The sequence below is a fragment of the Sardina pilchardus genome, chromosome 5 (assembly GCF_963854185.1).
Source record: "Sardina pilchardus chromosome 5, fSarPil1.1, whole genome shotgun sequence".
NCBI lineage: Eukaryota > Metazoa > Chordata > Actinopteri > Clupeiformes > Clupeidae > Sardina > Sardina pilchardus.
Genome location: NC_084998.1, coordinates 18,004,398 through 18,019,397, shown reverse-complemented (window position 1 = coordinate 18,019,397; position 15,000 = coordinate 18,004,398). Strand labels below are relative to the sequence as shown.

The following is a 15,000-nucleotide window of genomic DNA, read 5'->3' as shown; positions in this document are numbered from 1 at the left end:
AATACTCTTTTTAGATTCAAAGTGTTTGTAAGAATTCATGTTTAAAGTTGAAGTTTAAAGTCAAGTCAAGTTTGTTTACTGTATAGCACATTCAAACACAGAGTCATTCAATTCAAGCAAAAACTAAGAGTAATAGTAAATAAAAAGCAAAGTTATGGATGTTTCTTTGTCTTTGTCCTTGTCTTTCTCTGTCTGTGTGTGTGTGTGTGTGTGTGTGTGTGTGTGTGTGTGTGTGTGTGTGTGTGCGTGCATCGTTTTGTTGTAACAGCTAAGACGTACCTCTGAGGCATCTATCTCTCCTCCTGGATCCAGCATTGGCTCTCCGAGCCGCGTAATCTGTGTAAGTAGCATTTTAGTAGCAGCTGCGCTCTTGTTTATATTCTGTTGATGGTTTGTTGACAATCACATGTAACTAACACATTGGGGTGGTGGGCTGTTTTATGGGCAACATAATTATATGTGTCTGTCTGTGTGTGTGTGTTCTTTGTAGGTGTTGTTGTTTTGTGGGTCCTACTGTATGGATCTTAACAAAAAAGTGGTTTCAAGCAGATGAATCAACTGTTCCTTACAGAGGACTTTGATCTCCGTTCAAACACACTTAGCTCTCTGTCTGCAGGCAAAAGCATCATTAGAGGATTCATGCCACGTTGAAACCGCTTGAGTCGTTATGGGCCGTGTCTTTCTGTCCGTCTGGTATTTCACCGTATTTATGATGTGGTTAAAGCAAACATCCGTCTCCTGTTCCAGTCTCCTCTCCTTTCAGTCTCTCCTGCCTGTCAGTGATGTATGTCCTCCATATGATCTACATACGTATGAAAACTGCGCGGGGTGGACATTATTTATGGCCTCTTCATGGGGAACTGTTGTTTCCATTACTGCCATGATTCATGTGAGATGAAGAGGGTGGGGGGGGGGGGGGGGGGGTACATGGGGACCTGGGGCTAAGACAAGTCACTGTTGTCTGTGTGCTCCTATGTGTCTAACCAGCCTCGTCTCTCTGCTGTGTGTGTGCGTGCGTGTGTGTGTGTGTGTGTGTATGTGTGTGTGCGTGCGTGTGTGTGTGTGTGTGTGTGTGTGTGTGTGTGTGTGCGCTTGAGCGTGTTTTAGTGTGGGATGTATACATGTAAAATTGTCTGTGTGTGATGTCTGTCCTCTCTGGTCCAAAACCTGTGGCCAACTCTTGACCTCAGCCCCGGATGGACTGCTTGTGTCTGTGTCGCCGCAAGCTTTGCCACTGTCTCTCACCGCCGCTCTCTCTCTCCCTCTCTTTCTCTCTCCCCTCTCTCTCTCTCTCTGTCTCTTCTGCTTTCTGTCTTGTCTTGTCTCTGTGTCTTCTCTCCGTAGGCCAAAGTGGAAAGCGAGATCCTAAATTATAAAGATCTGGCTGCGCTGCCTAAGATTAAGGCTATTTATGACGTGCAGCAGCCCGATCTCATTCCCTATGAGTCCTATCACACATACTGCTCTGATGACAGGCTAGAGCGCTACACCTATGGGGAGGTACTGAGATGCTGGTGTTACACTTAACCCCCACGCACGTGTGTGTGTGTGTGTGTATGTGTGTGTGTGTGTGTGTGTGTGTGTGTAATGCTTGGGCTACATCGAGTCCGCAACTGAAACACTCCGTTGGCCAAGGGTAAAAATAGTTCTAGAAGACTGGCCTAATTTTTCCGAACATACGTACCACTATCCCGTCTGGTGTAGAAAGTTCCATCGATTATAGTTGAAGCAAATTGTTGCAGCAGACACTCTGCGAACGGAACATTTCAGTTACGTGCCCGGTGAAGCCTCCCTGTAAGAGTGTGTGCATGTGTGAGAGAGTGTGCGAGGGCTAGTGGCCCCCTTATCCCAGACCCCCCGCCCCGTCCCCCTGACCTCTTGCCTGGCTGCTCCCTCTGCTTCTCACTGGTCTGCCCCCTCTCAGTGCTACAGAATCCATATGTGCATCCCTGCACTCGCTTCCTTTAACTCAATTCTCTTCCTCCTCGCCAGAGGGATGAATGAAATATTGCATTCATAAGGCAGGTGTCACTATCGATTCTGTGAATCCTTTTTAATCCCTCTCTATCCTAATTTAAACAAAATGATGTAGTATTGTAAAGGTTAACAAGCATAATCAAGTCAGTTCTTTAGCCAAATGCTCTGGAGTGCTTTAAATGAAATGAAATAATTCCGTCCCACAGTAGCTTAGACATAATTGTATTGTGGTGAGATGTGTCATAGAGCAAGCGACGGGGCCTGTTTTCCACTTCTCTTTGGCATAGATTGTACTAATCCTTTGTAATTAGCATGCATTGCTCAGGATTGGATTTGGGCGCATAGGATGGATATTCACTCCTCTCTTTCTGTATGTTTCTCCTTTTGTTCGGGCCTTCCGATCATCAGTCTCTGGGGACTCTTTCTCCTTATTCTCAGGTAATTCTCTTCAGCCGCTGGTGGTGTGTGTGACAGTGAACAATAGATGGCATGAGCTGGAGAAAAAGTCCAGATCCAGAGCCATGTAGTCATCAAATATCAACAACCTGGTCCAAAGACCAAGTGTTTCTGGCACTGTCCAACATTTAGTTGCTCAGAAACGGCAGAGATGTATTTTTGAGGATGTGTGCTTGTAGTCTAGTGTTAAGTGTTTAAATGCTCTGATGCCAAGGTTGCGTAAGATTGCACGAGTTTAGCTTTGTAGACTATATGAATTTCTTTGGTTATCATATTGGCATATTTAAAAGCAAGAAAGTCGTGACTAACTGACAAGGGCCGGTTTTCCCAGATTAATTAAGAAGCTCTTAAGTGCTATGAACTTCATTCTTAGAATGTTCTTAGAGCGCTCCTAAGAAGTTCTTAGCACTTAAGAGCTTCTTAGCGAATCTGGGAAACCCGGCCAAGGCCGTGAGTGTAAAGTGAGATAAACACTGCGTGCAACGTGAGATAAACGCTGCGTGCTGACTGCTCCGTGACAGGACATCTACGACAGCATGGACATCCGGCACCGCCGCTCCTCCAGCCCCGGCTACATCGACTCGCCCACCTACAGCCGGCAGGGCATGTCCCCCACAGTGCCTCGCTCGCCTCAGCTCTACTACCGCTCGGGTGAGTCAGCGACGACGGTCGCGTGCCTCCGACACGCCGGGAGGAGCGCGCGCGCACTCACGCGGCTGACGACAGCCCTGACATTTTGGGTGTTTTGATTAATGTGGCAGACGAGGTGATATTGATCTTTTATAAATACTCCTTGGGTTGTTTTTTTTTTATTATTATTATTATTTTCCATGTAGTCTAGTCTAATCTAATGTAGTTTAATTGATCTTAATCTTTTTTCAAAAAGATGTTTTTTTCCTGCACTTCAACTCTGCCTGCACACAAACCACTCATGCACTCACTCCCCAACTCTCTGCAGCGAGACCGCTCAGCCTTAACCGTGCAGCATTGTCAGAGCTGCCTAACTGAAAGACAGGCCGATCTCAGGCCCTCACCCAACGATCAAGAGACAGACACAAACCTGACACAGGCCTAGGCGCGCTCTGTCAGTAGTACGTGTGATGATGATAATGACCTGTCCGGCCAACCGCTCCAAGCCTCGGCCTCAGACTTGCACTGCTGTCAGAGCGCTGGTCCACTGCAGAGGGTTGGGCCTTCTCCTCCATTCACTCACTTACATACCATCTCTCCCTATAGCACACAAGAGCCGTGTCTAATGTGTGGGTCACTAACGATCCCGTTTTAGCCTCTGCTCTTGATCTAGTCGCACGAGAATGAGATGCACATGAACTCTTGCTTTCCTTGAATCACGCACAGTCTTATTAACTTCATGTAGTTCTTCTGCTAATATTGCTGTGGCTTGCTAATGCTAGTACTAACTGGTAAGGCGATTACCATTAAGCTCTTAAAGAGCTACAAACCTCTAATTAAAATTAAAAATTCAAAATAGCTGAAACAGCAGCACATTTGTCAGGAACTTGAACCTGCAGATGTGCTTGTTGTTGTTTTGGTGTGTTCTAGTAAGGCATGGAATGCGTCTCTGTGCTCAGCACTACATACACTCCTCCTGATTGGCTGCTATGCACTGCAAGGCCTGAGCTTTGGGCAGTGGGTGGGTAGGGTGGGCACGGGGGAGGTGGGGTTCCCAGGGGCGGGTCCAGCCCACGCTCACGCTCTCTCATTGGTCTTGGGCTGACTGCAGGCACTGAGAGTGGCAGGAGCTCTCCCTATTACAGTCAGCTTGACGCCAGATCGAGCACGCCCACCACGAACCCAGCACCCAAGCATTTTCACGTGCCAGGTAGGCTTCTGGTTTTCTCCTTCACCCTTCCATTGCATCCATCAATCCTAGTGCACTAACCTTGCCCTCGCTGGTCTCTCAAGTCCTGTGGGCTGCACAGAGAGTGAGCCTTGATTCCCTGCACTTTCTGTCCATAGTTTGCCATTTCAACCACTGTCCTCCCATTTTCCTTCCCCAAAGCTTGTTTTTTCCCACCCGTTCAGTCCACTGATTGTTTTCACTTTTTTAATTTATTTTTGTAGTGATCTGTTTGTCACGTTTTAATTGAGTATGCGTGTGTATAATGACTTCAGTTAATCGTGTGATTTGAGTGTGTAAACATGACATGTTTGTGAAGTCACTGTCCCATTGATTGTGTTAGGTGTGTTGTATGAAATACTGTACACTGACGGGATGGTAAATATGCACTCATTAGTCAACAACTGTGTGGGAAGTTCAGATAACCACAGACAACATGAAAGAGAGTTAAAGTTATGAATCCACATCCACCCTGTGCCAAGACACTTATGGGGAGTAAGATTCACCAGACACACATACGGGGCCATCTTCAGAGGTGTATATTTGTGGTTTTCCAGTCTTTGTGAATAAATGTGCTTTGTTTTCCAACCCGTTTGCTGGTTGCCTACTCTGTGCCTGGGGCTGGTTCAAGTCAGCAGAACATCTATGTCGATGTCCCCCGGCGCAGGTGGGTCCGTTTGCTCCAGCCTTTGATCTGTAATGTCAGCCTTCCGCTTGTTCTCTGCCCCCCTCCCCCCCCCCCCAACTCTCCTACTCCTCCACTCCCTGACACCCCCCTCCCCCCCCCCCCACACACACACACACACACACGCACACATACGCACACACACACACACACACACACACATCATAGCGCCAAGGCATTGAATGAAAACCCACCATAGCCTCCCTCAGTTTGAGTAAGAAGGATTTCAGTACCTCTATACAATGGTTAATGTAAGAATGTAAGCATGTGGCTTGTTTGTATTGATTTACACCAGTGATGGTAGATGATACATTTACTTGAGTTCATATTGAGTTAGAGAATGAAGGGGTGAGTGGACGGGGATCATGTCCAAGCCGAGAGGTATTTAACCCACTTTACCTGAACTGCACTGCACTCCCCCCCCCCCCCCCCCCCCCAAGCCACTGCCTCTTTCCCCCGTGTCCTTCTTCCGTGTCTCATGTCCTCTGTGTCTCTGTGTCTGTCTTCAGCTACAGCGGAGACCAACATCTACAGGAAACCTCCCATCTATAAGAGACATGGTATATGTGTTTGAGTGCCTCTCTCCAAATAACCCAGGGAGTTAATACCGCCTGGTGTGTTTGGAGATAGACGAGTCTGCCGTGCTTTAACAGTCACTCGAGTGCTCTGTCTCCACTAAAACCCCCAGCTGAATTTCCTTAAGGCATTTTCAGAACAGGAAGAGTGCGTATGAAGTGCATATGGCATTAAGAGCAATAACTCTATTAAGCATATACAGTATATGCATGTACTGTATCTTAGCACCAATAGCATGAGGAATGACGCCGTTTTCTCTCTTTCTTTCTTTTTTCTTTTTGCTCGTCATGCAATGGTGTACTTTGTTTTGGCTATTGCATGATTTCTTCTGTGTTTTTACTGACGAGCAGTAATCACCTACTGGTGTATCCTATAAATTCAATCAATTAAAAAAAAAAAAAAATAAATAACTACTGGTTAGGTATAGCGTTCCCCTTACAGATATTTCATACAGTATGATGTATAAAGTAATAGTATATCCCAAAAGACTCTGCTAGTCTTATTTTATGTCAAAACATTGTTGTTTTTCCCATTTATTTGGAATTGTCCTATAATTCAGCTGGAGTGATGGAGAGTGCATGCATGCCTTTTTGTAGTGAATAGCTTACATGCTGATATGCAAATGTGATTGTACATCACATTCAGTGCCGTTATCCATATTTGTGAGGGACAAACACATAGAGTAAGTCAGTATATGATATGAAAATGATCTTCCAAACAGTGTGAGTGTATATTTTTGAGATATTTTGGGTACCCATTATACGTGAGAACGAGATGGTGAATAATAGATGGTTTTGAGGTGTTCCGAGTGTGTTTTTCCATTTCAAACAGTGACCAGTGTGTGTTTTTGTGTGGTGTGGTGTGTGGTTTGTTGTGAACTGGTGTGTTGTGTGCATCACAGACCTGTGGTCTTGGGCATTCACAGACCTACGTATGCTGCTCACAGCCAATCCTTTTGCACACCTGGATACCTACCAAAGCAAACTTCAGTTACCGGATAAAATGATCAATCCTCTCAAGCAAATGTGTTTAAAAGCATAGAAAATCTGCATGACTCGATTGAATCATGTCCAATTGAATGCATTAAACATACAGCATTGCTTGGTCAGACTGTAGGATAATGAACTAACTCTGCCCACGCCCTACTGACTACTGGCCTGTAGTGCATTTTGAAGCTGTGAGCGAAACTCTGTGCTGGCCGTGTGGAGGAACCGTGATGTGCCGTATTTTTTTAGTCAGATTGCTTATTAGTTTATTGCTGTGATTGATTGTGTTAGTCTTGGAGTCACATATGATATGGAGGTAATGTGATGCATTAACGATAGCCTCCATATGGCCATATGGTAGACTTGTCCTTCCTCAGAGTCCGCTGAGGGTGAACCTTTTTGAGTGCTCCTACTTTCATTTTCACTTACTGTTCCTTTTTTTCCCTCCTTCTCTCCCCCCATCTCCCTTGTCTCCTTCATCCTGCTGCCCTGCCCTCGCTGCCCTGTTATCTGTAAGTATCGCTCTCCTCTCTCTCCTCTCTCTCCATTCAGCCAAGTCTTCACTTCAATAGCAAAGGGCTATCGGGAGATCTGTCTAGAGTGAACGGCTAAGACTAAGCCAACAGGATGATCCTGATCTCAATCTGTTCACGACGTAGCCTACTCTGGTGTTTTGGCCGCCTCGCTAATGTTGTAGTGAAAGTAATATGCTGCACCTGAGCCGTGTGCACCTTAAAAACAGGTTTACGATAGGACATCTTTGCTGCAAAAGAAGAAGAATCGGTGAAAATGTTTGGCTTATTCTTCCTCATTTTCCAGTGTCAGACACGTCCCTGCATCCATCCCTTCTCTCCCTTTTTCTCTCTCCATCTTTCTCTCTCCATCCCTCGCTTCTCTCTGCTCTGGTGCATAACCTCATTAACCTGAGTGATGCTCTCTGTCACTCCCTCCCCTCTGTCATGGCCGTCCGGCACGGCGGCCCCTTACCGCACCCGTCACTCACTCTGTCCTCGTTAAGCCTCCCCACAAAAGCCGCCGCGACAAAGGTGCCTCCATTTTTTTTACTCACCTCTTCTCGCCATCAGGAGCGATCGCTTCACACGTCATCACCCACACTGTGTTTACGTAGACGGTGTGTGCACAGAGTGTACAGTCTCCACAGAGGCCTTACATGTAGGATGCTTTCAGACTTGAGATGCTCTATCTATGCGTTTGTTTGTTCATTTTATTTTTGTATCTAGCCTATATTGGGGTTTTTTTTACAAAACCACAAAACAGTCACAAGTGCTGATATGGCATGACACCAAAACATTCTACTGTGTCTAATTGCCGATGATGTTCACACAGATGACTGTCATTGAATTTTTCACACAGATGACTGTCACCACGAAGCCACGAAAAGTAAAACCAGTGAGGATATCCTCCATTCCTCTCAGCTGTCCTCGTCCTACTCACCAGACCACTGCCAACATTCCGAGTCTGACTACTACAACTATTCCAGCTCCCCTAGAGGTACGACTTTACACAATATAGACTTTACACATTACAGACCTTACACAATACAAACTATACCTTACAGGTTTTACACATTGCAGACCTACACATAACAGGCATACATTATAGACTCCACTTTTCACTTTCATGTCGGGGACCAGAGTTGGGTTTTTCAGTCGTTGCAGGGTATGTCATCAAACTTCAAAGGGAGTTACAAGATTATTACGAAGAGGTTAAGACCACTAGGACATTACTTGAAAGGGGTTACTTAGGACAAAACATTTTCTTTGAGGGGGAGGGGAGTGCTGTCAAGGGTCAAAACAGATTGAGAGGCTCCTGGCTTTTCTTTTTCGATGCACTAATTTTAGGTTGAGAACTCTTTCCCAGTTCTTGGTGTTGCGGGCTGTTTTACCTGTTTAATTGCCGTGCACAAATCCACTTGTCTGTTTCTAATCCGACCCCCCTTTCCCTCCCGCAGCCCCTCGAGCGCGGAGGTTTTCCTCAGGTGGGGAGGAAGACGGATGGAGCCAGAGTCTGAACAGAGTGAGAGGATTTCAGCCACACTTCATTTCTCTCCCCTTTTTCGCCAGATAATGAATTAGTTACCAATTACCCAAAAGTGCTGGAGCACTGCTAAGAGTAGTCATGGTTACTTACTGACATAATACCCATCAGATATGAATAGCACAGACTAGTTGAAAGAGAAAATGAATGAGCTCCAAAATAATTGTAATTCCCAAATGTTGAAATGTAATAAATACCATTGGTTCTCATATATTTCTATATAATAATCGATATATTAATTGTCTTTTCAACACCACCGACCCTTGCAGTAATATGAACAATCTGCTGCTTTTTCTCTGCGATCACTGACTGTCTCTCCTCCTAGATCCAAGGCGGTATTGGTCGGATGATTCTAAAAGAGGAGATGAAAGCCCGATCAGGCTCGTATGATAACGACCCCTGGGGAAGCGCACGCAACTCCCGCAGTGGCAGCAAAGAGGGCCTGCACAACATGGGCTACAGCAACACCGTCAACGGCTGTGAGTGCCTCGCTTTACCCTCTCACAACCAAACCCATATCTAACTCGGCAGGAATGGTGTCTGTGGTCATGTCAGTTCTGTCAGTATTACTGCATCTTGAAAAAAATGTGGCACTGCACTGCATATAATGTGAAGACTGAATTATGCAGGGCCCTAGTTTCAAAGCAATCACTTTCCATCATTAACACGTTCTCTTAGCAAGTGGCCCACCTCAAAATTTGTTTGGCTACATCTGTGTCAGCACATTTCCCCCTAGCCAACTGACCAATTAGGATGACTCATCATATTATATTGTGTCTTCATTCTGGATCAGTTAAAATAGAGCTGTGTATTTGTTGTCTATCGGGGGCTAAAGTAGTTACTGTAGAATCTGAACAGAAGGACATAGCGAACACCACCTATTCACATCTATTGTTTAAGCAATATAGCACGAGTGGGAGTGGGTTGTTGCTGGATATTCCCACGGGTGTTGTTCGGCCGTAGCCTCGAGGCCGGAGGCCGAGTGGCGCAGGCAACAACACCCGTGGGAATATCCAGCAACAACCCACGACCACGAGTGCTATATTGCTTTTATACAACAATTCTACCACTTGTTTTTTGCGCTAATTTCCCATTATAATGTAAACGTTTAGATCGCTAAAACTGTCTTGTTTGTAGAACTACTTCTCTCCGCCACAAATTTCTATTACTTGCAGGACAAACTGCCGTTACTAGTTCTAAATGGATGGTTGCTATGGCCAAAGGCCAGTCGTTAGTTCTAAAAGCACGTTGCTATGGCCAAAAGCCAGTCGTTAGTTCTATCTCTCCCGTTGTCAAGCAATAAACGTTAGCTCGCATTGCGTCTGGTTAGGACATGTTTTTAGCTTTGAAACATCACTATTTTACTTAGCCTACATGCCATCCAACTAGCTAATATCCACCTCCGTCATATTCTACGTTCTGAGCGTCTGTATTTCAGCTTGGATGCAACGTTACAGTTCGTTTTGCACTTCACAACTTGACATTGTATCGCGGAGTGATTTATTATTAGCTGTGAAAAGTCCGAGTGGATTATCGTGGGATATTTCAACTCATGGAACGTCTCTCGGCCAATCAGAAACAAAGAAACAGCTTCTTAGAACCCAATTGTTGTATAAGTAAGGGATAACGGCCGACGAGGTGACCGGTTCGATGGAAATAATGGCTAGGTGGAGGTCTAGAACTCCGGCGACGTGCGAAGCACGGAGACGGAGTTACCTCCGCCGTGCCATTATTTCCATCGAACCGGTCGACCTCGAAGGCCGTTATCCCGCTTATCTCCCGTTTGTATTCATAACCTGTATATTTAGAACATAGTTTTATTCCACCGTTGCGTCCGTTAACATCGCTAAAACTGTCTTGACTGTGGGACTACTTTCCGCCACATATCAACTTTCTACTTGCAGGACAAAACTGCCGTTACTAGTTCTAAATAGATGGTTGCTATGGCCAAAAGCCAGTCGTTAGTTCTAAATGGCTGGTTGCTACGGCCAAAAGCCAGTCGTTAGTTCTATCTCTGCCGTTGTCAAGCGGGCATTTCCCAGGATTCTGATTAACTTTAACTTTGAAAGATCGCTACTTTTATAGCCTACATGGCATCCAACTAGCTACAATCCACCTCCGTCATATGCTACAATGTTACTATGGTTCTGCACGTCTGTATTTCAGCTTGGATGCAACGTGACAGTTCATTTAAACTTCGCAACGAGTTTGGCGAATTAATATTCAAGTGTGATACGGGAACTACTTCGAAGGTAGCAGGTTATACGAAGTTAATGGCCACCCCATCAGCCAATCAGAGAAGAGAATTCCATTGTTGAGGGAGATAATGTGTATTATTTATTGCTCACTGGTGTGTTGCCAGCAGAGCCATATAGATACCTGTATAGATGTATCTATATGGCTCTGGTTGCCAGATACAGTCTGTGTGTTACGTAATCGCAGCAGAGAGATCCCGTCGGTGCACGGCACGCACACAGACACCAGCCAACGACCGAAGGCGTGCTGTTCCTTAAATGCCTCCCCACAGCTCGCCATATTGTGCCGGATTGAATGTGGGCAGCTTCCGCGGCTGGCTGTATAGTCATCGTTAGCTTCGGGACACTGCGGGGATTGATGTTCCCTTGTCTCGTCGCCACAGGAGGCGGACGTCGTAGTACAAATTGACAGGGAGAGACTAGTGTTGAATAATGAAGGTGTTTGTCTTTCCTGCTGTGAATGGATTAGTGGTGGGGAGCTCAGGGCCAGGGCCTGGCTGTGGAGGACAGGGGACAGAAGCGGAGGTAATCCTCCCAGACCCCCAGCCAACAACACCAAAGGGTGCATACAACATGCTGGCACACACACACACACACACACATGCAGATACCTTGTTAGTATCAAAATTAATTCAGTTGATGACATTTAACTAATCAATAAAATGTTTGGTATGCTTGATATACAGTACATGCCATTACCTGATAAACAGAGAGGTCATAGATAACCTTTTTACACTCAATCTTATACATGCATGTAAACATGTATGAAAACCTTCATATACATTCATGTGCACACTTACTCTCTCTCTCTCTCTCTCTCTCTCACACACACACACGCACGCACGCACGCACGCACGCACGCACACACACACACATCCACATATAGCCACATGTAAACAACCCCCGACCTTCCTCCATGATTAAACTCCTTGTGAAGCAAGTGGAGGAGAAATATTCAATCTGACTCACTGACCTCAAGGTATCGTCATCATTTATCACCTTCTTTTCCAAGCTGTGAAGTTTGACCACACAAATGTGTGTTTTGCTTTTAGCACTCATGTTGTGCCTCACGCAGACTGCACGAATATATTGCGCATGCTTGTGGCAAGACAGAAGGAGATGGAATTTGACACCAAAAAAAAGGTGTGCTTCCAGTCTGGAGAGTGAGGGAGGACGGGGATGTAGGATGCAGGAGCGATCCAGGGCCACCGTTTGGGTCTCTCTCTGCATGTACAGCACGCACATCCCCTGCGCCTCTCGCTCTCTCGCTCACTCCAGCTGTCCCTCTCTACCAGGCCCTGTGCTGTCCCTGTCCTCCTGCTCCAGTCATGAATTATGAAAGCTGCCTTGTTTTAGGGACTCCGACATCATGTAGAGTCCTCCCGAGAACACAGCAGAGCACTTGCTGAAGCAGTGGATGCAAACGACTGGTTGAAATATGCCGTGCCGCAACTTTTGTTTTATTTTCATCACAACTTACAGGGGTGTGAATGGATGCCCCATGGAATGGGAGAGTTGCAAGATGAAAAACACCGCTGACCAAAAAGAACACAAAGGCCCGTCTCACATTTGCCAAATTACATCTTGATGACCCCCCAAGACTTTTGGGATAATGTGTGAAGAAGAATATCCTTATAGGACAATAAAGACTCTCTATCTATCTATCTATCTATCTATCTATCTATAGTCTGTGCACTGATTAGTTAAACATGGAGCTTTTTGGAAGCCATACTGTAGGTATCGTTATATCTGGCATAAAACTAACACAGAATTCTACAATAAAAGCATCATACCAATAGTCAAATGCTGTGATGGTACTAGTGTGAGGATCTGGGGCTGCTATACTGCTTGAGGGCCTGGCCAATCAATTTAAGGTTTTGGATTGGCCTGGTCAGTCCTGACCGATTGAGATGCCGTGGTGGCATGACCTTAAACAGGCAATTCATGCTCGAAAACTTTCCAATATTCCAATTACTTTTTCACATGGATGATGTAGGTTTTGAATAACGCATTAGCTTCAATAAATGAGATTGTCTTTTAAAAGCTTATGTTTACTGGCGTTGTCTTTGTCTTATATTACAGTAAAATTATTAGGATGATCTGAAACATTTAAGTGTGACAAATATGCAAAAATAGAACAAATCGGGAAGGGGCAAATACTTTTTCACAGCACTGTACATGTGCAATGAGTTAATGTAGGTTGCTCCTCAGAAAGGAATGTTTTGAGTATCCAACAGGGCGTGGATTATCATTTCACTTTCCAGACATCACCACAACACCAAGGAAATAAGGAAAGGAAAGCAATACAGCTTAGATCAAAGACTGAGGTGGAGAAAGGGGAAGGAAAAAAAACATTCAAACCTGTTTTCTAAACAATGGTTACCAATAATAGCACTTGACAAGACAGGCCTTAGTATTTAGTAGATCGTTTTGATCTTTGACGGATGGTGGAAGTTGCGCCACATTCCCATCCAGATGAAAAGTGTTAGAGCTAATTGCATCCAGTTGTGCATGTGCGTAATCCAGTAGCGTGGTTTTCAGAAGGACGCTTGAGCAAACAGTTTAGGTGAATTCTCTGGAGCCCAGCTGTTTCTGTGACAGGCCGTGCTTAATCATGCTCACGACCTTGGCTTGACTAACAAGGAGGCATGTCTCTGCCCCTCTGAAGCAACGCTCATTATCGGGCCTGGAGAGCAAGATGAAAGAAAGCGCCGGGGCCTCAGGTTGCCTCAAGTGCCCTCTAGCTAAGTTATATTGGCCTCTTCTCCGCCATCTTTCTCCATCTTTCCCCCCCCCCTTCTCTTCTCTCCTGTCAACTGCCCCTCTTCTTTTGTTCTGCAGCTCCCCGGTCACACTACAGTGCAGACAGTGGTGAGTGACCCAGTGTCGTGTGTTTGCCCTCTGATCTCCATGCGTTGCTGTACGTGTGTGCTGTGCATGGGAGAAAGCTAGGAGCTAAAAATGAACCGTTTGGCATGACCGAGGACCTGTCCTTTCTGAATCTATTCTCATCCTCTATCTGTCTGTCTTTCATTAATCATTCATTTTGTGTCATTTGCTATCCTGTTTGTCCACCCTAATCTCTGCCTGGACAGGGAATATTTTCGGGCCCATCTGCTGACATGGTCACTTTAATTGTCTGTGCAGACGTTGACAAAGCGTTGTTTGTGCGTGCAGGATATAAACCAGTTGCTGTGTCTCACATATTTTCTGCATGGTGACCCGCAGTGTGATGTGTGAATCTCTATTGTTCAATCATCTCCCCCTTTTTCTCTGTAAAAACCCATTGGAAATTGTGTTGGAAAATATATTTGTATCTACCGCCATCTGCTGGTGGTGATTTGTATGTGCATGTGTGGTGTGTGCCTGTGCCATAACGTAAATTAACATAGACACTGATCATGCTTTGACCTTTTCACACACACACACAGACACACACACACACACACACGCACACACACTCAGACACACACACAAACTCACACACATATACACACACACACACACACACACACACACACACACACACACACACACACAGACACAGACACAGACACACACACACACACATCCATTCAAAGGAACTTACACAACGACAAAGATTATGAACTCCCAGCTTACTCGTGTGCTGTTTGTGTGTATTTGATTTCCCTTCCAGACTCCTACATCTCCAAGTCAGCTTCTTTGCCAGGTTATGGCAGGAATGGTCTGAACAGGGTAAGTATCCTGCCGGGGATGGGGGGTGAGGGGTGCAGAATTAGTTGTGGAGGAGGCTTTCTTGGACTTAAATCTTGCCCATGGCTTGGGAAGGGGGTTGATGAAAGTCCCTTTTTGTTTGCCAAGGCCTGTACACTGTCAGACCTCCCACAGCAAGGCAGTCATGGGGGGAACTCAAGGGTTCCCTCTCTTTTGTCTTTTCTGCTAGAACCCTGCAAACCCCCACCTCTCAAAATGTCATGAACGCGCAAACAGTCGGCGTCAAACAGTCCTGAACTCTCTCTGCACCCTCCATGTTTATGCAATAATGATGATAAATCAAGAGACACAGACACAGAAACAGAATTATTGTCTTGCTTTCAGGATGCTGGATTGTTTTTGTTTTTACACTGTTTATTTTGCTTTTTTTCAGCCCCAGAGTGCGGACTATTA

The 15,000-nt window shown here is 45.5% G+C and overlaps 1 protein-coding gene across 4 annotated transcripts in view; it reads left to right on the top strand.

Annotated features, from left to right (window-relative positions):
• The window catches only part of LOC134080359 (actin-binding LIM protein 3-like), a 79,325-nt gene that overhangs the window by 63,416 nt on the left and 909 nt on the right, over positions 1–15,000 (top strand). The window contains exons 9-21 of one of the 4 annotated variants that reach the window (XM_062536766.1): positions 269–340; positions 1,345–1,500; positions 2,386–2,415; positions 2,955–3,084; positions 4,175–4,273; positions 4,923–4,958; positions 5,486–5,536; positions 7,913–8,050; positions 8,511–8,575; positions 8,922–9,075; positions 13,693–13,722; positions 14,510–14,568; positions 14,981–15,000. The exon at positions 14,981–15,000 is cut by the window's right edge and continues 41 nt beyond it. In XM_062536766.1, coding sequence (XP_062392750.1) covers positions 269–340; positions 1,345–1,500; positions 2,386–2,415; positions 2,955–3,084; positions 4,175–4,273; positions 4,923–4,958; positions 5,486–5,536; positions 7,913–8,050; positions 8,511–8,575; positions 8,922–9,075; positions 13,693–13,722; positions 14,510–14,568; positions 14,981–15,000 — 1,040 coding nt within the window. The remainder of the gene's footprint in view (positions 1–268; positions 341–1,344; positions 1,501–2,385; positions 2,416–2,954; positions 3,085–4,174; positions 4,274–4,922; positions 4,959–5,485; positions 5,537–7,912; positions 8,051–8,510; positions 8,576–8,921; positions 9,076–13,692; positions 13,723–14,509; positions 14,569–14,980) is intronic. The other 3 variants (XM_062536767.1, XM_062536769.1, XM_062536768.1) reach the window with 3 other exon arrangements.